This window comes from Piliocolobus tephrosceles, chromosome 10, assembly GCF_002776525.5.
Source record: "Piliocolobus tephrosceles isolate RC106 chromosome 10, ASM277652v3, whole genome shotgun sequence".
Classification (NCBI taxonomy): domain Eukaryota; kingdom Metazoa; phylum Chordata; class Mammalia; order Primates; family Cercopithecidae; genus Piliocolobus; species Piliocolobus tephrosceles.
The window spans coordinates 97,898,565-97,921,435 of NC_045443.1; the positions used below are offsets into that span (position 1 = coordinate 97,898,565).

The window sequence follows — 22,871 nt, forward strand, 5'->3', positions numbered from 1 at the left end:
ATTGCCATTTGGAAGTCTTTATTGAAATACAGAGTTGATCTGCATCTGAAATGCTGATCGATTTGTTGCTTTTGAACATTGCTTTTTCTTCAATTCACCATAAGCTCATCCAGAAAAGTAAATGATTTCTTGAGTATTGACTACCTAAAAACTATTAATGAGGTCATGAGTTATGTAAATGAACAACGTCCTCTGATTCCAGCATACATTGTTTTACAATCAGTTATATAAGGGGAAAACAAAATAACAAATTTACAAAATTAGACATTTTTATTAAGGATGTGATAATATATAATAACATCTCCGTGCCTAACCAGAAAGGTTCTAGGTAGTTGTGGTAATATCAGTAGTTCATATGCTGAAATCTCCCGATGATGTTGGCGCTTCTAGAACATGAGAACCAGGCACAAATGATAGAACCCCATTCTCAACTGCTGACTGTCAGCACTGGATTTTCTTAGGAAACCTGACTACATTCCACTTTTTTTCTATATTTATTGCTGTGGAGTGAAAGGTGGTACACCAGTGAGCTCAGTGGATATACGTTCAAATTTTCTTTTTTTGCCTCCATCAACTTGCAGGGGTCAGAACTGAGTATCCTGTCTTTACTGCTGGTTAATTTTTTAAAGAATAGCTAAGTCCTTAACCACCTTGACATTGAAGCATCATTTAAATTTCCGCTTTAATTGAAAAGTTTTAATTCTTTTTCATTTGTCTCATTTTTACTCAGTGAATCATACCAAATATACAGTCTAGAGCTATGCTACCCAGTATGGTAGCCAAAGTTAAATTAATTTAAATTCCTTAGTTGTACTAGTCACATTTCAAATGTTCCATGGCCACATGTGGCTAGTCTAGGACCACTGTACTGGACAATGTAGATATAGAACTTTCTATCTTTACAGAAAATTCTGTTGATAGGACAGTACTGATCTAGATAACCTGGAAGAAAAATAACAAAAAAAGTTAACTGTTCTTGATCTCTTTTTTCTCCGTAAAGAGGCATTAAGACTCAGGTCGTGCTTTCTACCCTCTCAGTCTTTCTTGTGCCGTATTGCAGTTGTGTTATATGGCAGCATATATGATCTGAAATTTGACATTGAGTTTGAGGTAAACAATGGGTTAGGAGTTTGGGACGGGGGATTTTCACACATAGTTTTAATATTTGAAGATGCCCAGGTGCGGTGGCTCATGCCTGTAATTCCAGCACTTTGGGAGGCTGAGGTGGGCAGATCACTTGAGGTCGGGAGTTTTAGACCAGTCTGGGCAACGTCGTGAAACCCTATCTCTACTAAAAATACAAAAATTAGTTGGGTGTGGTGGCGCATGCCTGTAGTACCAGCTACTCCAGAGGCTAAGGCAGGAGAATCTCTTGAACCTGGGAGGTGGAGGTTACGGTGAGCTGAGATGGCGCCACTGCACTCCAACCTAGGTGACAGAGCAAGACTCTGCCTCAAAAAAAAAAATATAAGACATTGAGATTTTTCACTTATTATTTGGATAAATTTACCAAATTATAAGGTTTGTAAACATATTGAAATTGATAGCTCTTTACTGAGAGCTTATTGGCTTTTTAAGCTACTATTTAAGTTTTATATTAATGGTATATGCTATTAGTGAACTTGTAGAGCTGTTTAGTTTCTTTTTCTTTTCTTTTTTTTTTTTTTTTTTTGAGACAGCGTCGCGCTCTTTCGCCCAGGCTGGAGTGCAATGGTGCGATCTGGGCTCCCTGCAACCTCCGCCTCCCGGGTTAAAGCAATTCTCCCACCACAGTCTCCTGAGTAGCTAGGACTACAGGCGCGTGCCACCATGGCTGGCTAATTTTTGTATTTTTAGTAGAGACGGGGTTTCACCACGTTGGCCAGACTGGTCTAAAACTCCCAATCTCAAGTGATCCGCCCTTCTCAGCCTCGCAAAGTGGTGGGATTACAGGCATGAGCCACCACGCCCGGCCTAGTTTCCTTTTTGAGTGTTCATTTAGAATCGGCTCTTAGTTTCTCATTATTATTTTTTTCTGGAATCTCAGCTGGGATGCTAAAGACATCTCCAGGTGATATTTAGAGAATAAAAATTACGGTATTGGCCAGGCATGGTGGCTTATGCCTGTAGTCTCAGCACTTTGGGAGGCCAAGGTGGAAGGACCCCTTCAGCTCAGGAGTTTGAGACCAACATGCGCAATGTAGGGAGACTCTGCCTAAAAAAAATTGTGTAGTCTGCTTAATTTTTAAAATGTAAACTTATTTTTAATAACTTATGTTCAGCATATTACAGAATATTGCACAAATCCTGAGTGTACAGCTTATGTTCACAGTGAATACACCCATGTAACCAGCATCCAGACCAATAAAAAAAAACTACTAATACTGGTGTCCTTTCCTAGTCATTATTCCTAACCCCCTTCTCTCCAGGGATAACCACTACCCTGTCCTTTAACACTAGAATAATTTTGCCTGTTTTTGAACTTTATTTAAATGGAATTGTATATACTCTTGTGTTTGATCCCTTTTCCTTAATAGCATATGGATAAGCTAATCTGTGTTGTTGAACAACGCAGTTTTTCTTTTCATTGATAGAGTACAGCTGTAGACATTCTTGTTTGTGCCATTGGCACATATGAGGCATTACCTAGGTATGGAATTGCTAGGTTGTAGTGTATGTGTTCATTGCCAAATGGTTTTTCCAGGGTGATGCCAGTGTACTAGAAACTTCCACCAGCAGTTACAGTTTCTTCACATCCCTGCCAATGTTGTTATATAGTCTTTTTAATTTTAGACATTCTGGGTGGAGGGTTTATTTAATTTTTGAAAATTCAGTGAAATATTCCCTGCTTCCCTCTCTTCTGAACTTTAAGAATGTCTGATAGGTAATTCAGACATGGAATTTATACCATTATATTTATGTTATAGTTTTCTAACTGACTTAGTCTTTTTACACAATTTCATGTTTTCAGGCTTTAAATGGTCATTTGAATATAGGTATTATTTTCAAACATATTGTTATGTTCTTTGTTATAAATATTTATTTGAGAGGTATTTCTGAGGCAAATGCCCTTGGTTGGATTTCATTGATTTTGCTAATTTTTAAGTTATACTTTATTTAAACTAGTCATTAAAGATGGAAATTTTTATTTTGGCCAAGCTATATATATATAATAAATGAGAAATGTTTACCATATATATACGTACATACGTGTATGTCCTTTAAAAATTGGAATACTATGTTATCTGTTAGGTAGGAATATTATGACTATCAAGGCTGCTAATTTGTTTAAATGATTTCTAATAAAACACCACATATGTCTTATTTCCATCTCAGCTGTGTCCCTGATTTTTACCTCCTTTCAAGTAGAGGAATAATTCTACATTTTGAAATTTCTTTTAACTGTCAAATATCAACCTAAAGGATTTATTTTGGAAGAAGATGTTTTAAAAAATGTGTATGTATGTGTATATGTTTATACATGTAATTTTGCCTGGTCTTGGGATATTTAAGCATTTATTTAGTAAGCATTTCTGTTGATCTTGACGTAAGATTCTGTGTTGTCAAGGAATTACCCTTCAAAATTGATTAGTTTAACATTTATGAGTAGTCTCCTAGTGTTTTACATTTATTATGACCTTTTATATTTGCTTTTGCAGTAGACCTTTTTTCTTGAAAAAAAAAAAAGGGTACCTTTGTGTTAGTTTGCTTTAAAAGTTGTGTTTGTTGACCTGATATTTTTGCCCTACTTCAGGGGCTTCATAACATCTCCCTGAAATGACTGTTTCTATGAGGATAGTGAAGATTGATTAATTTCTAATAATTATTATATAATAAATACTTAATTATTGTTCATGTCTTACCCACGCTACCAAACGTCGGGTTGGCCATAATCCCTTCCTTACTATAAAATGTACATAATCCGTCCTTACTACAAAATATACATTGTGTTATCCAGATGCCAGTATTCATGGATGAGGCTTGCTAATATTATATATACAAAAGCATAATTACATTATAATAAATAATTAAATTAGAATAATTAATAGTTTTAAAATAAAGGAAACTTTTGTGCAAAGCCAAATATGCTAGTCATGTCACCTAGACAAAATATGATCATAGACTAGGAATTTTAAGGGGTATGTTTTTACCTTTCATTCTTCTCAACAACTTATTTTTAACTTAATGTAAATAAAAGTTTATATTTTGGTTTATTGTTTTGAAGAAGGAACATCCCAAAATCAGATGAAAAATGGAGTGTGTAATGCTTGATAGTCACCACCAGCCAGTCATGAGGGTCCATAAAATAGAGATCTCAGGGAACATCTGTGTTGCAGAAACCACCTCTGGTGCCTCTGAGGGTTAGATTAGTGGAGGTCGTGATCGCTGTTGGAAAATTATGTAATTTAAATTTTATTACTTAAAACTATCTTGTTATCAACAGAGCTCAACTTTGTAGTAAGCAGACTAGCCTCTTTGCCCCCCCCCCCCAGAGATGGCGGTTTTAGTATGTTGCTTAGGCTGGAGTACAGTGGCTATTCACAGGCACAACCATAGCTTACTACAGCCTTGACCTCCTGGGCTCAAGCGATCCTCCCACCTCAGCCTCCCAAGTAGCTGGGATTACAGGCATGTGCCACCATGCCTGACTCACAAGTAGCTCTTAAAAATTATAAGTTAGGTCTGTATCAAATGGGACGTATACTGTATTGTGACAAGTAATACAGTTTTTAAGAATATTTTCATAGCCTTAGTGAGTGTCTTTCTTTGCCAGTGTTTTTAAAGAATAAGCAATGAATAAATAAAGAATAGTATACCATATATTGCTTATATTTTGCTCTGTTCTAATAATTTTTGTATTAAAAAACTCTCAAAATTTAACTACAGTTAACAGTTGTGGAATGTTAAGCAGAAGACATACTGGATGATTGTACTATTTGATTTTTTCTGTATGTTTGAAATTTTTGTTAATAAAAAGTTAAATATTTTAATTAAAAATGATAAAAAGCTTTAATTGCTTATCTTTCTTTACTATCAGTAGGCAATAGATATCTGAGTATCTTCTAGGCATAACTGCTGGGTTCTGTGGTAGATACGGAGACACATAAGACATTGTTTCTTTCTTTAAGAAGATTGTAATATATATAAGGTGATTGAACTTTTGCATAAGTGATATGTGTTAGCCGAGTGGGTAGTGTAGAAAAGTAGTAAAAGAAAAATGTAAGTTAGAAATTAGATTATGGTATATTCTGATGAGAGGCTTTGTACAGTGTAATCGTTTTCTTTTAGGAAGTCAGTATGAGGCCTGAGGCTTAACAACACAACCTTGTTAACATTGGGTAATTTTAATCAACTGTTTGAAACAAAGAGAAAATATTTTTAAGATAGTTGATAACCTATTCTGACTTATTTAGGAATCTATCATCTTTGACCTAAAAGAATGGACTGAGAGAATTTTGTGAGTTTTTTTTTTCTTTTCTTTTTTTCTTTTAAGAGATGGGGCCTTACTGTGTTGCCCAGGTTGGTCTTGAGTCCCTGGCGTCAAACCATTCTCCTGCCTCATTTTCACAGTGTTAAGATTACAAGCATGAGCCACCATGCCCAGCCAGTGTTTTCTTTTTCTTCATGAACTATAGTGTTCCTCTTTAAATGTGGTGAAACTGCAAGAGCTATTTCATGTGGTCCTTTTTATGTATATATATTTAGAACATCTTGAGCTGAGCATGGTGGCTTATACCTGTAATCTCAATACTTTGGGAGGTTGAGGAGGGAGGATTGCTTGAGTCCAGGAGTTTGAGACCAGCCTGGGCAGCATGGTGAGACCTTGTCTCTACAAAAAAATTTAAAAATTTCTCGGGCATAGTGGCACACAGCTGTGGTCCCAGCTACTTGGGAGACTGAGGTGAGAGGATCACTTGAGACCGGGAGGTGGAGGCTACAGTGAGCCATGATTGTGCCACTGCACTCCAGCCTGGGTGATAGAGTGAGACCCTGTCTCAAAAAAAAGAAAAAAAAAAAAAAACTTGAAAAATAAAACATTTATTTATTTTTATTTATTTATTTTTTTGAGATGGAATCTTGCTCTGCTGCCCAGGCTCCAAAGTGCTGGGATTACAGGCGTGAGCTACCGCACCAGCCACAAAACATTTAAATTGGATGTATTTATAAAATGTGTTAGAGCAGAAGACTTACTAAAATAAGATTGTGCATATGAATGGCAAGATGGGAACTTGAAGTTTTAGGTCATTTGTTTTTAGTTCAAATTAGTATTATGTAAAACTCTTACCTCCTGGTTGTCCTGTGCCTCATAATGATCAGGAGTTAAGATGAGGTGTTTATATGAGTGCTATTTAAAGCTGTTACTCAGCCTAAATGACTGATTTCTTTCTTGAAGACATGCATCGTGTTTTACTTTGGTGGTCCGTATTTTCCCTGTGTTATTTCTGGGGCGACAGAATGATGTCTTGGCTAAAAATATAGTCCTGTAGACTAACTGTGTTTGAAACTTGACTTTTTTTTATCTTAGAAAACATTTATCTTCTCCACAACATCCTCATTTGTAAAGTTAATATATTTGTCTCATAGGGTTTCTGTGAGGAATAAAATAATTCCTGAAAAGTACTTAGCACAGTGCTTGGCACATATTTATATGAAAATGCTATCTATTGTTATTTCTTTTTTTTTTTTTTTTTTTTTTTGAGACGGAGTCTTGCTCTGTCGCCTTGGCTGGAGTGCAGTGGCCAGATCTCAGCTCACTGCAAGCTCCGCCTCCCAGGTTTACGCCATTCTCCTGCCTCAGCCTCCCGAGTAGCTGGGACTACAGGCGCCTGCCACCTTGCCCGGCTAGTTTTTTGTGTTTTTAGTAGAGACGGGGTTTCACCGTGTTAGCCAGGATGGTCTCGATCTCCTGACCTCGTGATCCGCCCGCCTCGGCCTCCCAAAGTGCTGGGATTACAGGCTTGAGCCACTGCGCCCGCCCTCTATTGTTATTTCTCTTATATAAATAGTTGACTTGGGAACCTCTATTTGTAAGATTTTTCTAGTAGACTAATGCCTGAAACTTTAGCTGTAGAGTGTATTATATTTTCATGTTTTATCTCATTCCTTTTTTGACTCTGGTCTGAAAATAATAATGACCAAGGTTTGAGTTCAGGGTCAGCATAATAAATGGCAGGAGTTAAATTCCATTTTAGGTTTGTGTGACTCTGGAAACTGGGCTCTTGATCACTGTTATATTCTTAGATGCTGCATGTTTATTTCTGTGTGACATGGGAATGGTATTGGGTTTATATCACATCATTTTATTTAGTTTAATATATTGATGTTCCTTATCAAGTTGACAGGATGTTGAATCTCTATCTTTCAAAGTTGATTCTTGACCATTGGTCTTGAATGTGTGTGTCATTGATCATATATATGTGTCATTGATCAGATGGGTGTCAGCAGAAAACTCATCAGTAATAGAAAAGTAACAAAATACAGGTCTTGATGTTAGTGGTGTAACGACATTAGCTGACATTAATTGAATATGTCAAGTATTATAGTAAGTTCTTTTTATATTACTGTGTGACTTATTCTTCAGTGTTCCTTTGAGGTATTCATACTATTCTTTATTCTTTTTTTTTTCTGTTGACAAAACTTGCCCAAAGGCAGCTGGTCAGTTGAAGGGAAATTGACTCAAAGTCTCCTCTGATCTAATGCCAAAGTCTGGAGGGCTGTATAAATACGTTCTCTGTTGTTTTCTTGTAGTAAATGCTGCCTTATTCACAAATGCTTGGGGGAATGTTGTGTTTTAATTGAGTTACAGTGCTAAATAATTCCCTTTTGTTGCCACTTTTCAGAGACTTACTCCTCTAATATCCTTAACTCATTTATATACATAAGGAACCCTCATTTTACAAGTTATATTTGGGAAATTTATTGTATTGGATTTTTTGCGGTGAATCTCTATGAGATGATTGAGTTGCCAGGCTAACTTGTGTAAATAATAATGCTAATGTTGCAAAAATGCAGAACAGAAGAAAATAATTAGAAGAGAAAAAAATGAGAATAGAAAAATAATGTCTTGGATATTGATAGTTGAGTAGCAGTAGGTTTAATTTGAGGCTTTCAAAGACATAGAAATTCTGAAAGAGTTTCTAAATCTTTCAAGGAATTTTGGAAGGCTAGCATTCTTTGCTAATTTTGCTTCCAGTTTATTTTGCATTATTACCGAGAACACATCACCTATCAGTAGAGTTTTTTTTTTTATTGATTTGTTAAGAGATGAGAACTGTTTTTCCTTGGGTATCTGAGGGATAGTGAAAAGAAGAAGATGATAAGGAGGATATGTACTTTTAATAGTATAAAATAAGCTGTGAATGATTTCAAAGAGAGGTGGTGGGAGAGCAAGTCCCTGTACTAGTAACCATTTACATTTACTGCCCCTAACAAGATGGGGGTTAGGAAGGTATGAGATAGAATATAGAATATTCATATCTAAAAGATACTACAAATTTATTTTTCTTACGAACAAGTGCTCCCTGACATACAACCTTTCTTCCAAAAAGCATTTCAAGATTTCGTAGTATACTTCAGGATTATCATTGTAAGTTACATTTTAAATGTTTAAACATTTTCTTTGAATTCTGCGTCCGTAAGAGTTTACTACACAGGAAACAACAGATTGTACACAGTTAATATGTACCTGTGATAGCAGAATTCAAAGGTAAGGTTTTTTCCTGTGTTCTTTAGATGAGGACTCTAGGTTTTACACCTTTTAAAATGTTTAGATTTACTATCATAAGGAAACCAACTCTTTGATATCAGAAAAGTATTACTATGATGCTAAAATTTTTATGGTGTAGTTATTTCTATTTGTAGATTGTGACATTCATATAATTTTATTACTTTTCTATATTTCTTGACTAAAATTACCCAATTCTTTTATTTAGGAAGTGGCAGTTTTTGTCTTTGATAAAAAACTGATTGACAAGTATCAAAAATTTGAAAAGGATCAAATCATTGATTCTCTAAAACGAGGAGTCCAACAGTTAACTCGGCTTCGACACCCTCGACTTCTTACTGTCCAGCATCCTTTAGAGGAATCCAGGTAAATTTTTATAAAAACTTACATAGTAGACTTCCTGAACAAATAGTTAAAAATAATTTTATATTTGAAATCTGTCTGTTTCAAGTATTGTCATTGAAAAATTCTTATACTGTCAGTGTTGAGTTCTTATGCATTAGTTTTCTCCCTAAAATTTATTTATGCTGTCTATGTATATGTCTCTCTTTGAAATATTAATACTTTCTTTACTTTTGCCACGATTCTGTACTTCAGTGCCTACCCTGTGCTCATCACTACAATAGTCGTAATAGAAGATGCAAGGGTATGGAATACAGTTCTTGCCTGAAAGTAGCTGTCCTTGCTAATTTGCTAGAATTTCTTGTCTCCTTTTCATTGATACAGTATTTGGAAGCCAATTTTGTGTGTGTGCTAACTACTGTTTCAGACATTTAACCTTCTACTATGCCCAGCATGTCAGTCCATAGCTCTCAGTTACTTTACCATCTGTTTTTCTCAAGGGTGAGCTTGGGAAGTGTTACTGAGAATGACAAGAAAATGAAATTTATGTAATCCTAACTGGACCCTCAAGCTTGTGGCACTTTTAATACTCCTCTAGATAACCTTTTCGACATTACTTATAACCCCAAATTTATGCCTTTCTTCCTTCTTCCTCAGCAGACTGTATTCCCCTCTCTTAATTCAGAAAATCTTAATCAGATCGTTTGGTATGTGTGTCCTGTGGCCCTCTTGGCCCTTAAGATTTTTAAGGATAGGGGAAGAATGGGAAGGTGGAGGACACAGAGCTTATCCCACATATATCCAACACTTTCCTGACTCTGTATTTCTTGGTGCTATTTCCTCTGGAGTGTTTTCTATCAGTATCTCTAATGTCACCTATTAGAATCCTACCTATCCTTGTTATTTTATGTTGTATTTACATGTCTTATATCTCATAATTACATTTCAAGTGTCTTGAGGGGAGAAGGGCTATGAGTTATACTTTTCTGTGTCCCTGAAGCTTTTTGTATAGCGATTTAAATATTATAGAATTAGGAATTTATTGGCAATCATGAAGAGAGACAATTCAAAGATTACTTTAAGATATCCTAATTGTTAGGTTGTAAAAATTGTAGTAGCATTGATAGAAATAGGGACACTTTAGGGAAGAAAAAGAAAACTTCCAGTTTTTAATGAATTAATAATACTGAGATGACACTGGAATTACCCAAAGGAAATGCACTACAGAAAGAGTAATTCAGATGACAGTCCAGAGTTGGTGATGTAAATAGGGATGAGTCACTTACAGGCAGTAATTAAAACCTAAAACAAAGTGAGTTTTTCAAGAGTATGAGTAAAAGGAGTAGAGTACTGAGGAAAGAACCTTGAAATGTAGGGAAAACGAGAGCCAAAGAAAAAATTAGGAGAAATATTGTCGTATGGCAGGAGAATTGGCAGCATGTCATGGAAGCAAAAGGAAGGAAAAAAACCCACTAACACTGGGGAACACAGAATAAAAAAGAAAATAAGAACAGAGAAGAATTCGTTACATTTGACCAGTGAGAGGTTGTTAGTCACATTCAGTAATTTTAGTAGAATGACAGTTTGGAAGCTAAAAAAGTAGATTCAAAGGGACCTAGCAGAGAAGACACTATGTGAGTCTGTAAGACAGTTTTGTTTTGTTTTTTAACCTTAACAGTTCAACAAAAGCATGCCTTATGGTCCATTGTGTTAATGAGCTAAGTGTTGGGAGTACAGAATAAGGCAGTTTCCTTGATGATGGCTGAGCAGGTAGCAGGACAATATGACCCTTTCTCTCCTTCAACCTAAGCTCTGTTTTTGTTTCTTATATATTAAGCTTCTGCATATGCTCTCATTTGAAAAACAGATTTAAGGCAGAAGAAAAGTTATTCAGGTACTGGAACAGATGAGACATCTGTTAAAGGACGTAACTGCCATTTAACAGTTACTACGCAGGCCCAGAAGCTTGTTATGTAGCCATGTTACTGAACTACTCTGTAGTTCTTCATTGCCAGAGCCTAAAGCCCAAGGCCTAAAATGTTAGGGCTTGAGTGGCAAATGCTTGGTAATTAATAATACCTGTGGTAAGCTCATTGAGCTTACATGCTTTATGTATTTTACATGATTTTCTCGTTTGATCTTTATATTAACCCTTTAAGGTGGGTCTATTATCACCATTTTACAAATGGGTGAAGTGAGGCTCAGAACAATAGTGTCCATTGTTACCAAGATAGCACATAAGGATGCTGGGACTTAAAGTCAGGTATCTGTTCTCAAAGCCTGAGCTCTTGATCATTACTCTGTAAGGCCATTGAATGTTAATATCTAACATTTTCTGAGTTTATAAATATTCTTGTACATGAAAGACTAGTAATTTAAAAAATGTAGTAACTGATACCTTTCAAAATGACATATAAAATAGATAGAAGCAAAACTGCTTTATGAAGTGGGAACTGGGCTGCTGGAGCTAGCTATGCCTTGTCTCTCTTCCTGACTACTCCTATTCCAGGGTCATCTGTGGGAAATCTGGAAGTTCCTTTGAGCATATTCTGAAAAGTAACAGCTTTATAAATAAGGATAATACCATAGGTATAATGTAACGGTATTTTGAATTAGTTTATTGGTTTTCTGTAAAGAATATCAATCATTTGAACAAGACGGTTGAAGTAGTGTTTTATTTTCTCACTTTTTAAGTTTTAAAAAATACCACAATTATCGCAACTCTTAGTTTAAAAGACCAAGTGATTTATCTAGTATAATTTGTGTGCAGAGGCTCCTAACTTTGTTGATTTAAGTGGATTATGTCTATGCTGAAATTACCAAATGTAAAATAGTCTACTTTCTTATTGATAGTTTAATAGAAGTACTAATATTTTATGTATATTTGATTTTGATAATGTGTAACAATATGATAGTAAAAAACTTTTTCTTTTTTAAAACAGGGATTGCTTGGCATTTTGTACAGAACCAGTTTTTGCCAGTTTAGCCAATGTTCTTGGTAACTGGGAAAATCTACCTTCCCCTATATCTCCAGACATTAAGGATTATAAACTTTATGATGTAGAAACCAAATATGGTTTGCTTCAGGTATGTGTTTTTATTTAATATGTAAAAAAGAGTTGTTTCCTTTAAAATTGGTTTTAGCATTTCAAACTTATTAGCCATGTAAAACTACTTTATGTAAACTTTTGGTTCTTGTTAGTAATTTAATCATTATTCCTATGTTCTGGAAATTTTTTCTGCAGTTTGTTGTTAGGCTTAAATGATATTTTAAACATATCAAACTGATAACATTGGTAACCTTTGGGGGGGGTCACTTATTGGCTGGTGGATGGAGTAAATTCCTTTTGATTCTTTTGAATTTTAAACTGAACAAATTTTATAAAGCATTCAATTGAAATTAAAAAGTCTTTGATAAAAATAAAAATTTTATCTTTAAGGAATTTACTTAGTAGATATCAAGAGGTATTGTTAGCCTTTTCTTTCTTTTTTTTTTTTTGAGACGGAGTTTCATTCTTGTTGCCCAGGCTGGAGTGCGATGGTGCGATCTCAGCTCACTGCACCCTCCGCTTCCCAGGTTCAAGCGATTCTCCTGCCTCAGCCTCCTGAGTAGCTGGGATTACAGGCATGCACCACCACGCGTGGCTAATTTTTGTATTATTAGTAGAGACGGGGTTTTACCATGTTGGCCAGGCTGGTCTCGAACTCCTGACCTCGTGAGCCACCCACCTTGGCCTCCCAAAGAGCTGGGATTACAGGCATGAGCCTCCGCACCTGGCTAGCCTTTTCATATATGCTCATTTTTTCAGATTTTCCTTTCCCTGCTTACCAAAGTAATATCTTCAAAGCTGACTTTGGCAGCTTATGCCTGTAATCCCAGCACTCTGGGAAGCTGAGGAGGGAGGATCACTTGAGCTCAGGAATTTGAGACAACCCTGGGCAAGACAACATAGCAAGACCTTGTTTCTACAAAAAATTTTTTAAAAATTAGCTGGGCATGGTGGCGTGCACCTGTGGTCCCAGCTACTCAGGAGGCTGAGCCAAGAGGATCACTTGAGCTTGGGAGGTTGAGGATGCAGTGAGCTATGATAGTGCTACTGCACTCCAGCCTGGGTGACAGAGTGAGAACCTATCTTAAAATAAAATAAAATAAAATAAAATAATATCTTCAGCGCCATAGAATAAATTTATATAGTAGATTCTAAGTTTCTTTTGGGCAGACATTATTTTTATTACATTTGAACAGCTTTATTAAGATATAATTGGCATACTGTAAACTACACATATTCAAAATACATGGTTTTATAAGTTCGACATATACCTACCTGTGAAACCATCACCACGATCAAGATACTGCATCTATTTATAACTCCCAAGAGCTTCCTCATACCCCTTGTAATCCCTCCTTCCTGTTCCTTGCAGTTTTTCTGTGCCTTATCTCAGAAAGTTACTGACCTGCTTTCTATCACTATGGATAGATTTGCATTTTCTAGAAGTTTATAAGTGGAATCATATGGTACCTGTTCTTTTTCGGTCTGGCTTCTTTTTTTGTTTTTTGAGATGGAGTCTCACTCTGTTGCCCAGGCTGGAGTGCAGTGGCGCAATCTTGGCTCACTGCAGCCTCCACCTCCCGGGTTCATGCCATTCTCTTGCCTCAGCCTCCCGAGTAGCTGGGACTACAGGTGCCTGCCACCACGCCCGGCTAATTTTTTGTATTGTTGGTAGAGATGGGGTTTCACTGTGTTAACCAGGATGGTCTCAGTCTCCTGATCTTGTGATCCACCCGCCTCGGCCTCCCAAAGTGCTGGGATTACAAGCATGAGCCACCGTGCCTGGGCTGGTCTGGCTTCTTTAAATCAGCATAATATTTGAGATTCATGTGTTGTGTGTATCAATAGTTGATTTTTTTTTTTTTAATGCCGAGTTGTTAATTTTATGAATATACCACAGCTAGTCAATTTGCCTGTTAATAATATTTAGGTTGTTTCTAGTTTTTGACTACTGTGCATAAAGCTGCTATGAACATTCATGTACAAGTTTTTGTATGAACATACACATTCATTTCTCTTGATTAACCAAGTACTTGGGAGAGAAATGGCTAGATCGAATGGTATGTGTATGATTCACTTTTTAAGAAAATGATACTGTTTTCCATAGTGGTTGTGCCACTTTACATTTCTGTCAGCAGCATATAAGAATTCCATTTTTTTTCACATCTTTGCCAAAATCTGCTATTTGGTCTCTTTGGTATCAGTCATTCTAACAGGTGTGCAATAGTATCTCATAGTGCTTTTAATATGCATTTCTCTGATCAATAATGATAGCGAGCATCTTTTCATATGCTTCTTTGCCATCTGAATGTCTTTTTAGGTGAAATACCTCTTCAGATATTTTGCCCATTTTTTTGAGTGGGTTGTTTTCTTATTATTGACTTATGTGTGGACACAGTACATAATTTACATAATTTACAAAGATTTTCTCCCAATCTGTGGCTTATCTTATTATTCTCTTCACTGTATTTTTTAAATAATTGTGGCAAAATACCATCTTAACTGTTTTTTAAAATTATTTTTAATTTTTTTGGGTACATAGTAGGTATATATACTTATACATGAGATACTTTGATACAGGCATGCAATGTGTAATTGCATCATGGGAAATGGGCATCCATCTCCTCAAGCATTTATCCTTTGTATTACAATCCATTATACTCTTTTAGCTATTTTTAAATGTACAATTAAATTATTATTGACTTTAGTTACCCTGTTGTGCTAGCAAATTCTAGGTCTTATTCATTTTTTCTAACTATTGTTTTTGTACCCATTAACCATCCTTACTTTCCCCTACCTTCTGCAACTGCCCTTCCTAGCCTCTGGTAACCATCCTTCTACTCTCCATCTCCATGAGTTCAATTGTTTTGATTTTTAGCTCCCACAAATAAGGGAGAACATTGGAAGTTTGTCTTTTTGTTCCTGAGTTATTTTGCTTAACATAACGACCCCCGGTTCCATCTATGTTTTGTTGCGAGAGGATCTCATCCTTTTTTATGACTGAATAGTACTCCATTGTGTATATGTACCATATTTTCTGTATCTGTTCATCTGTTGATGGACACTTAGTTTGCCTCTAAATCTTGGTTATTGTGAATAATGCTGCAACAAACATGGGAGTGCAGATATCTCTTTGCTATACTGATTTCCTTTCTATTTTTGAGTATGTACCTAGGAGTGGGATTGCTGGATTGTATGGTAGCTCAAATTTTGGTTTTTTGAGGAACCTCCAAATTGTTCTCCATAGTTCTTGTACTAATTTACATCCCCCCACAACAGTGTACGAGGGTTCTATTTTCTCCACATCCTCTCCAGCATTTGTTATTGCCTGTCTTTTGTATGAAGGCATTTTAACTAGAGTGAGATGATATCTCATTGTAGTTTTCATTTTTGTTTCTCTGATGATCATTGATGTTGGGCACCTTTTCTTATGCCTGTTTGCTATTTGTATATCTTCTTTTGAGAAATGTCTATTCAAATCTTTTGTCCATTTTTGATCGGATTATTAGTTTTTTTTTATTGAGTTTTTTGAGCTCCTTATATATTCTGGTTATTAATCCCTTGTCAGATGGGTAGTTTGCAAACATTTTCTCCCACTCTGTGGATTGTCTTTTCACTTTATTGTTTATTTCATTTGATGTACGCAACCTTTTTAACTTGATGTGATCCCATTTGTCCGTTTTTACTTCGGTTACCTGTGCTCGTAGGGCATTACTCAAGAGTTCTTTGAGAACAATGTGTATTCTGTAGCCATTGGTTGAAATGTTCTGTAACTATCTATTAGGTCCATGTAGTCTATGGTACAGATTAAGTTTGATGTTTGATGTTTCTTTTTTTTTTTTTTTTGAGACGGAGTCTTGCTCTGTTGCCCAAACTGGAGTGCAGTGGCCAGATCTCAGCTCACTGCAAGCTCCGCCTTTCGGGTTCATGCCATTCTCCTGCCTCAGCCTCCCGAGTAGCGGACTACAGGCACCCACCACCTCGCCCGGCTAGTTTTTTTTTTTTTGTATTTTTTAGTAGAGACGGGGTTTCACCAGGTTAGCCAGGATGGTCTCGATCTCCTGACCTTGTGATCCGCCCGTCTTGGCCTCCCAAGGTGCTGGGATTACAGGCTTGAGCCACCGCGCCCAGCCAAGTCTGATGTTTCTTTGTTGATTTTCTGTCTGGAAGATTTGTCCAAAATTGCCATCAAGAGCCTAGACCTGGATTTGGGCACCTCAAGAACCCACTTGGTGCTCTTCCCTGCTGTGGCCAAGCTGGTACCTAAGGTGCAAGACAAAGTTCCTTTTGCTTTTCCTCTGGTTTCTCAAATAAAAGGAGTCTTTCACCATAGCCACCACAGCTGGGAATGTGCTGGGTCACCGCCCTGAAACCAGCACAGCCCAAGACCCATGGTGTACTACGTGGGTATCAGTATTGGTTATTTAGAGCCCGATGGCTCTTTAGTTAGCAGATGATGAATCCCGCCAGGACCGGGTCTTTCCCTTCAAGGCAATGGGTCCCCTTTAGCCTAGGTGTGTCTAGAAATGTCATCCATGAGCTGGGGTCTAGATTGGGCCCTTAAGACTGCCTGGTGCTGTATTCTACTGTGGCTGAGCAGTTACCTAAATGCAAGATGAAGTCCTTTTTACGCTTCACTCCTCTCTTCAGACAGAAGGAGACCCTTTTGTTGCTGCTAGCTGCATTGCCTGGGGTTGGGGGAGGGATGGTACAAGCACCCCCTTATCTGTCCCAGCTGTTGTCTCCCTAGATCTCCCTAGGACACTTGGTATCCTAGTCAGTTTACTCTAAGCCTAGCCCAGGACTAAGAGTTGCATAGAAATTGCAGTCCTTTACCGTTTGGTATGTTTTTGCAGTGGCTGGTACTGGTTTTTCCTTTCCATATTTAGTGCTTCCTTCAGGAGCTCTTGTAAGGGAGGCCTTTTGGTGACAAAATCTCGCATCATTTGCTTGTCTGTGTAGGTTTTTATTTCTCCTTCACTTATGAAGGTTAGTTTGGCTGGACATGAAATTCTGGGTTGAAAATTCTTTTCTTTAAGAGTATTGACTATTAGCCCCCACTCTCTTCTGGCTTGTAGGGTTTCTGCAGAGAGATCTGCTGTTAATCTGATGAGCTTCTCTTTATGGGTAACCCGACCTTTCTCTCTGGCTGCCCTTAACATTTTTTCCTTCATTTCAACCTTGATGAATCTGATGATTATGTGTCTTGAGGTTGCTCTTCTCGAGGAGTATCTTTGTGGTGTTCTCTGTGTTTTCTGAATTTGAATGTTGGCCTGTCTTGCTAGGTTGGGGAAGTTCTCCTGGATAATATCCTGAAGAGGATTTTCCAACTTGGTTCCATTCTCCCCTTCACTTTCAGGTACACCAGTCAACGGAGTTTTGGTCTTTTCACATAGTCGCATATTTCTTGGAGGCTTTATTCATTCCTTTTCATTCTTTTTTCTCTAATCTTGTTTTGATACTTTATTTCATTAAGTTGATCTTCAGTCTCTGATATTCTTTCTTCTGCTTGATTGATTCAGCTATTGATAATTGTGTATGCTTCACAAAGTTCTCATGCTGTGTTTTTCAGCTCCATCAGGTCATTTATGGTCTTCTCTAAACTGATTATTCTAGTTAGCAATTCCTCTTTTTTCAAGGTTCTTAACTTCCTTTCATTGGGTTAGAACATGCTTCTTTAACTCGGAGGAGTTTGTTATAACCCACCTTCTGAAGCCTACTTCTGTCAATTCATCAAACTCATTCTCTGTCCAGTTTTGTTCCCTTGCTGGTGAGGAGTTGTGATCCTTTGGAGGAGAAGAGGCGTTCCGGTTTTTGGAATTCTCAGCCTTTTTGTGCTGTTTTTTCCTCATCTTCGTGGATTTGTGTACCTTTGGTCTTTGATGTTGGTGACCTTCAAATGGGGTTTTTGTGTAGACGTCCTTTTTGTTGATGTTGATGCTTTCTGTTGATTCCCTTCTGTTCGTTAATTTTCCTTCTAACAGTCAGGCCCCACTGCTGCATGTCTGTTAGAGTTTGCTGGAGGTCCACTCCAGACCCTGTTTGCCCTGTTTGCGGAGGCTGCAGAACAGCCAAAGATTGCTGCCTATTCCTTCCTCTGGAAGCTTCATCCCAGAGAGGCACCCACCAGATGCCAGCTGGAGCTGTCCTGTATGAGGTGTCTGTCGACCCCTGCTGGGAGGTGTCTCTCAGTGAGGAGGCACTGGGGTCAGGGACACACTTGATGAGGCAGTCTGTCCCTTAGCAGAGCTTGAGCGCTGTGCTGGAAGATCTGCTGCTCTCTTCAGAGCCAGTAGGCAGAAATGTTTAAGTCTTCTGAAGCTGTGCCACAGCTGCCTCTCCCTCAAATGCTCTGTCTCAGGGAAATGGGAGTTTTATCTATAAGCCCCTGATTGGGGCTGCTGCCTTTCTTTCAGAGATGCCCTGCTCAGAGAGGAGGAATCTAGAGAGGCAGTCTGGTTATAGTGGCTTTGCAGCTGCAGTGGGCTCTGCCCAGTGCGAACTTCTAGGTGACTTCGTTTACACTGTGAGGGGAAAAACCGACTACTCAAGCTTCAGTAATGGCAGACGCCTCTCCCGCACCAAGCTCGAGTGTCCCAGGTTGATTTCAGACTGCTGTGCTGGCAGCAAGATTTTCAAGCCATTGGATCTTAGCTGGCTGGGCTCCTTGGGCGTGGGATCTGCTGATGAAGACCACTTGGCTCCCTAGCTTCAGCCTCCTTTCCAGGGGAGTGAACAGTTCTGTCTTGCTGGCGTTCCAGGCACCACTGGGGTTTGAAAAACAAACTCCTGCAGCCAGCTTGGTGTCTGCCCAAACGGCACTCAGTTTTGTGCTTCAAACCCAGGGCCCTGGTGGTTTAGGCACCTGAGGGAATCTCCTCATCTGTAGGTTGCAAAGACCATGGGAAAAGCATAGTATCTGGGCCAGAATGCACCATCCCACATGGGACACATAGTCCTTCACGGCTTCCTCTGGCTACAGGAGGGAGTTTCCTGACCCCTTGAGCTTCCCAGGTGAGGCCAAGCCACACTCTGCTTCAGCTTACCCTCTGTGGGCTGCACCCACTGTGTACAGGCAAAATAACCAGCTAGCATCATAATGACAGGATCAAATTCACGTATAGCAATATTAACCTTAAATGTAAACGGGCTAAATGCCCCAATTACATAGGCTGGCAAATTGGATAAAGAGTCAAGACCCATCAGTGTGCTGTATTCAGGAGACTCATCTCACATGCAAAGACACACATAGGCTCAAAATAAAAGGATGGAGGAATATTTACGAAGCAAATGGAAAGCAAAAAAAAGCAGGGGTTGCAGTCCTAGTCTCTGATATAACAGCCTTTAACCAACAAAGATCAAAAAAGACAAAGAAGGGCACTACATAATGGTGCAGGGATCAATGCAACAAGAGGAGCTAACTATCCTAAATATATATGCACCGAATACAGGAGCACCCAGATTCGTAAAGCAAGTTCTTAGAGACCTATAAAAAGACTTAGACTCCCACACAATAACAGTGGGAGACTTTACACCCCACTGTCAATATTAGACAGATCAATGAGACAGAAAATTAACAAAGGTATTCAGGACTTGGAACTCACCTCTGGACCAAGTGACCCAAATAAACATCTACAGAACTCTCCCCCCAAATCAACAGAACATACATTCTTCTCAGCATCACATCGCACTTATTCTAAAATTGACCACATAATTGGAAGTAAAACACTCCTCAGCAAATGCAAAAGAACAGAAATCATAACAGTCTCTCAGACCATAGTGCAATCAAATTAGAACTCAGGATTAAGAAACTCACTTAAAACCACACAACTATATGGAAACTGAAGAACCTGCTCCTGAATGACTACTGGGTAATTAATGAAATTAAGGCAGAAATAAATAAGTTATTTGAAACCAATGAGAACAAAGACACAACATACCAGAATCTCTGGGACACAGCTAAAGCAGTGTGTAGAGGGCAATTTATAGCACTAAATGTCCACAGGAGAAAGCAGGAAAGATCTAAAATCAACACCCTAACATCACAATTAAAAGAAAAGCAAGAGCAAACAAATTCAAAAGCTAGCAGAAGACAAGAAATAACTAAGATTAGAGCAGAACTAAAGGAGATAGAGACATGAAAAACCCTTAAAAAAATCAGGGAATCCAGGAGCTGGGTTTTTAAAAAGATTAACAAAATACGTAGACTGGTAGCCAGACTAATAAAGAAGAAAGGAGAGAAGAATCGGATAGATGCAATAAAAAATGATAAAGGGGATATCACCACTGATCCCACAGAAATACAGACTACCATCAGAGAATACTATAAGCCCATCTATGCAAGTAAACTAGAAAATCTAAAAGAAAGGGATAAATTCCTGGACACATACACCCTCCCAAGACTAAACCAGGAAGAAGTTGAATTCCTGAATAGACCAATAACAAATTCTGAAATTGATACAGTAATTAATAGCTTGCCAACCAAAAAAAGCCCAGGACCAGACGGGTTCACAGCCAAATTCTACCAGAGGTAAAAGGAGCTAGTACCATTCCTTCTGAAACTATTCCAAACAATAGAAAAAGAGGGACTCCTCCCTAACTCATTTTATGAGGCCACCATCATCCTGATACCAAAACCTGGCAGATATGCAACAAAAAAAAGAAAATTTCAGACCAATATCCCTGATGAACATCGATGCAAAAATCCTCAATAAAATACTGGCAAACCGAATCCAGCAGCACATCAAAAAGCTTATCCACCACGATCAAGTTGTCTTCATACCTGGGATGCAAGGCTGGCTCAATATTGCAAATCATTAAACATAATCCATCACATTAACAGAACCAATGACAAAAACCATATGATTATGTCAATAGATGCAGAAAAGGCCTTTGATAAAATTCAGCAGCCCTTCATGCTAAAAACTCAATAAACTAGGTATTGATGGAATGTATCTCAAAATAACAAGAGCCATTTATGACAAACTCACAGCCAGTATCATACTGAATGGGTAAAAGCTGGAAGCATTCCCTTTGAAAACCGGCACAAATGCCCTCTCTCAGCACTCCTATTCAACATTGTATTGGAAGTTCTGGCCAGGGCAATCAGGCAAGAGAATGAAATAAAGGGTATTCAGATAGGAAGAGAGGAAGTCAAATTGTCTCTGTTTGCAGATGACATGATTGTGTATTTAGAAAACCCTGTCATCTCAGCCCCAAATCTCCTTATGCTGATAAGCAACTTCAGCAAAGTCTCAGGATACGAAATCAAAAAATAACAAGCATTGCTATGCAACAATAACAGACAAACAGAGAGCCAAATAAGTGAATTCCCATTCACAATTGATACAAAGAAAATGAAATACCTAGGAACACAACTTACAAGGAATGTGAAGGACCTCTTCAAGGAGAGCTACAAACCACTGCTGAAGGAAATAAGAGAGGACACAAACAAATGGAAAAACATTCCATGCTCATGGATAGGAAGAATTAATATTGTGAAAATGGCCATACTGCCTAAAGTAATTTATAGATTGAATGCTATCCCCATCAAACTAGCATTGACTTTCTTCACAGAATTAGAAAAAAGTACTTTAAATTTTGTATGGAACCAAAAAAAGCCTATATAACCAAGGCAAACCTAAGCAAAAAAAACAAAGGTGGAAGCGTCACGCTACCTGACTTCAACCTATATTATAAGGCTGCAGCAACCAAAACAGCATGGTACTGGTACCAAAACAGATATATAGACCAATGAAACAGAACAGAGGCCTCAGAAACAATGCCACACATCTACAACCATCTGATCTTTGACATACCTGATGAAAACAAGCAATGGGGAAAGGATTTCCTATTTAATGAATGATGTTGGGAAAACTGGCTAGCCATATGCAGAAAACCGAAACTGGACTCCTTCCTTACACCTTATACAAAAACTAACTGAAGGTGGATTAAAGACTTAACTGTAAGACCTAAAACCATAAAAACCCTAGAAAAAAAGCTAGGCAATAACATTCAGGACTTAGGCATGTTCAAAGACTTCATGACTAAAGCACCAAAAGCAATGGCAACAAAAGCCAAAATTGACAAACAGAATCTAATTAAACTAAAGAGCTTCTGCACACCAAAGAAACTATCATCAGAGTGAACAGGCAACCTACAGAATGGGAGAAAAATTTTGCAATCTATCCATCTGACAAAGGGCTGATATCTAGAATCTATAAGGAACTTAAACAAATTTACAAGAAAAAACAACCCCATCAAAAAGTGGGCAAAGGATATGAACAGACACTTCTGAAAAGGACATTTATACAGCCAACAAACATGAAAAAAAGCTCATCATCACTGGTCATTAGAGAAATGCAAATCCAAACCAGTAAGATACCATCTCACGCCAGTTAGAATGGCGATCATTAAAAAGTAAGGAAACAACAGATGCTGGAGAGGATGTGGAGAAATAGGAATGCTTTTACACTGCTGGTGGGAGTGTAAATTAGTTCAACCATTGTTGAAGACAGTATGGCGATTCTTCAAGGATCTAGAACCAAAAATACCATTTGACTCAGCAATCCCATTACTGGGTGTATACCCAAAGGATTATAAATGATTCTACTATAAAGACACATGCACACATATGTTTATTGCAGCACTATTCACAATAGGAAACAGTCCAAATGCCCATCAGTGATAGACTGGATAAAGAAAATGTGGCACATATACACCATGGAATACTATGCAGCCATGATAAAGGATGAGTTCACATCCTTTGCAGGGAC

At 37.9% G+C, this 22,871-nt stretch overlaps 1 protein-coding gene across 5 annotated transcripts in view; it reads left to right on the top strand.

Annotated features, from left to right (window-relative positions):
* The window catches only part of SCYL2 (SCY1 like pseudokinase 2), a 72,924-nt gene that overhangs the window by 17,008 nt on the left and 33,045 nt on the right, over positions 1-22,871 (top strand). For all 5 annotated transcript variants that reach the window (XM_023185248.1, XM_023185524.1, XM_023185321.2 and 2 more), the window contains exons 3-4: positions 8,913-9,070; positions 11,989-12,133. In XM_023185248.1, the coding sequence (XP_023041016.1) occupies positions 8,913-9,070; positions 11,989-12,133 (303 nt within the window). The remainder of the gene's footprint in view (positions 1-8,912; positions 9,071-11,988; positions 12,134-22,871) is intronic.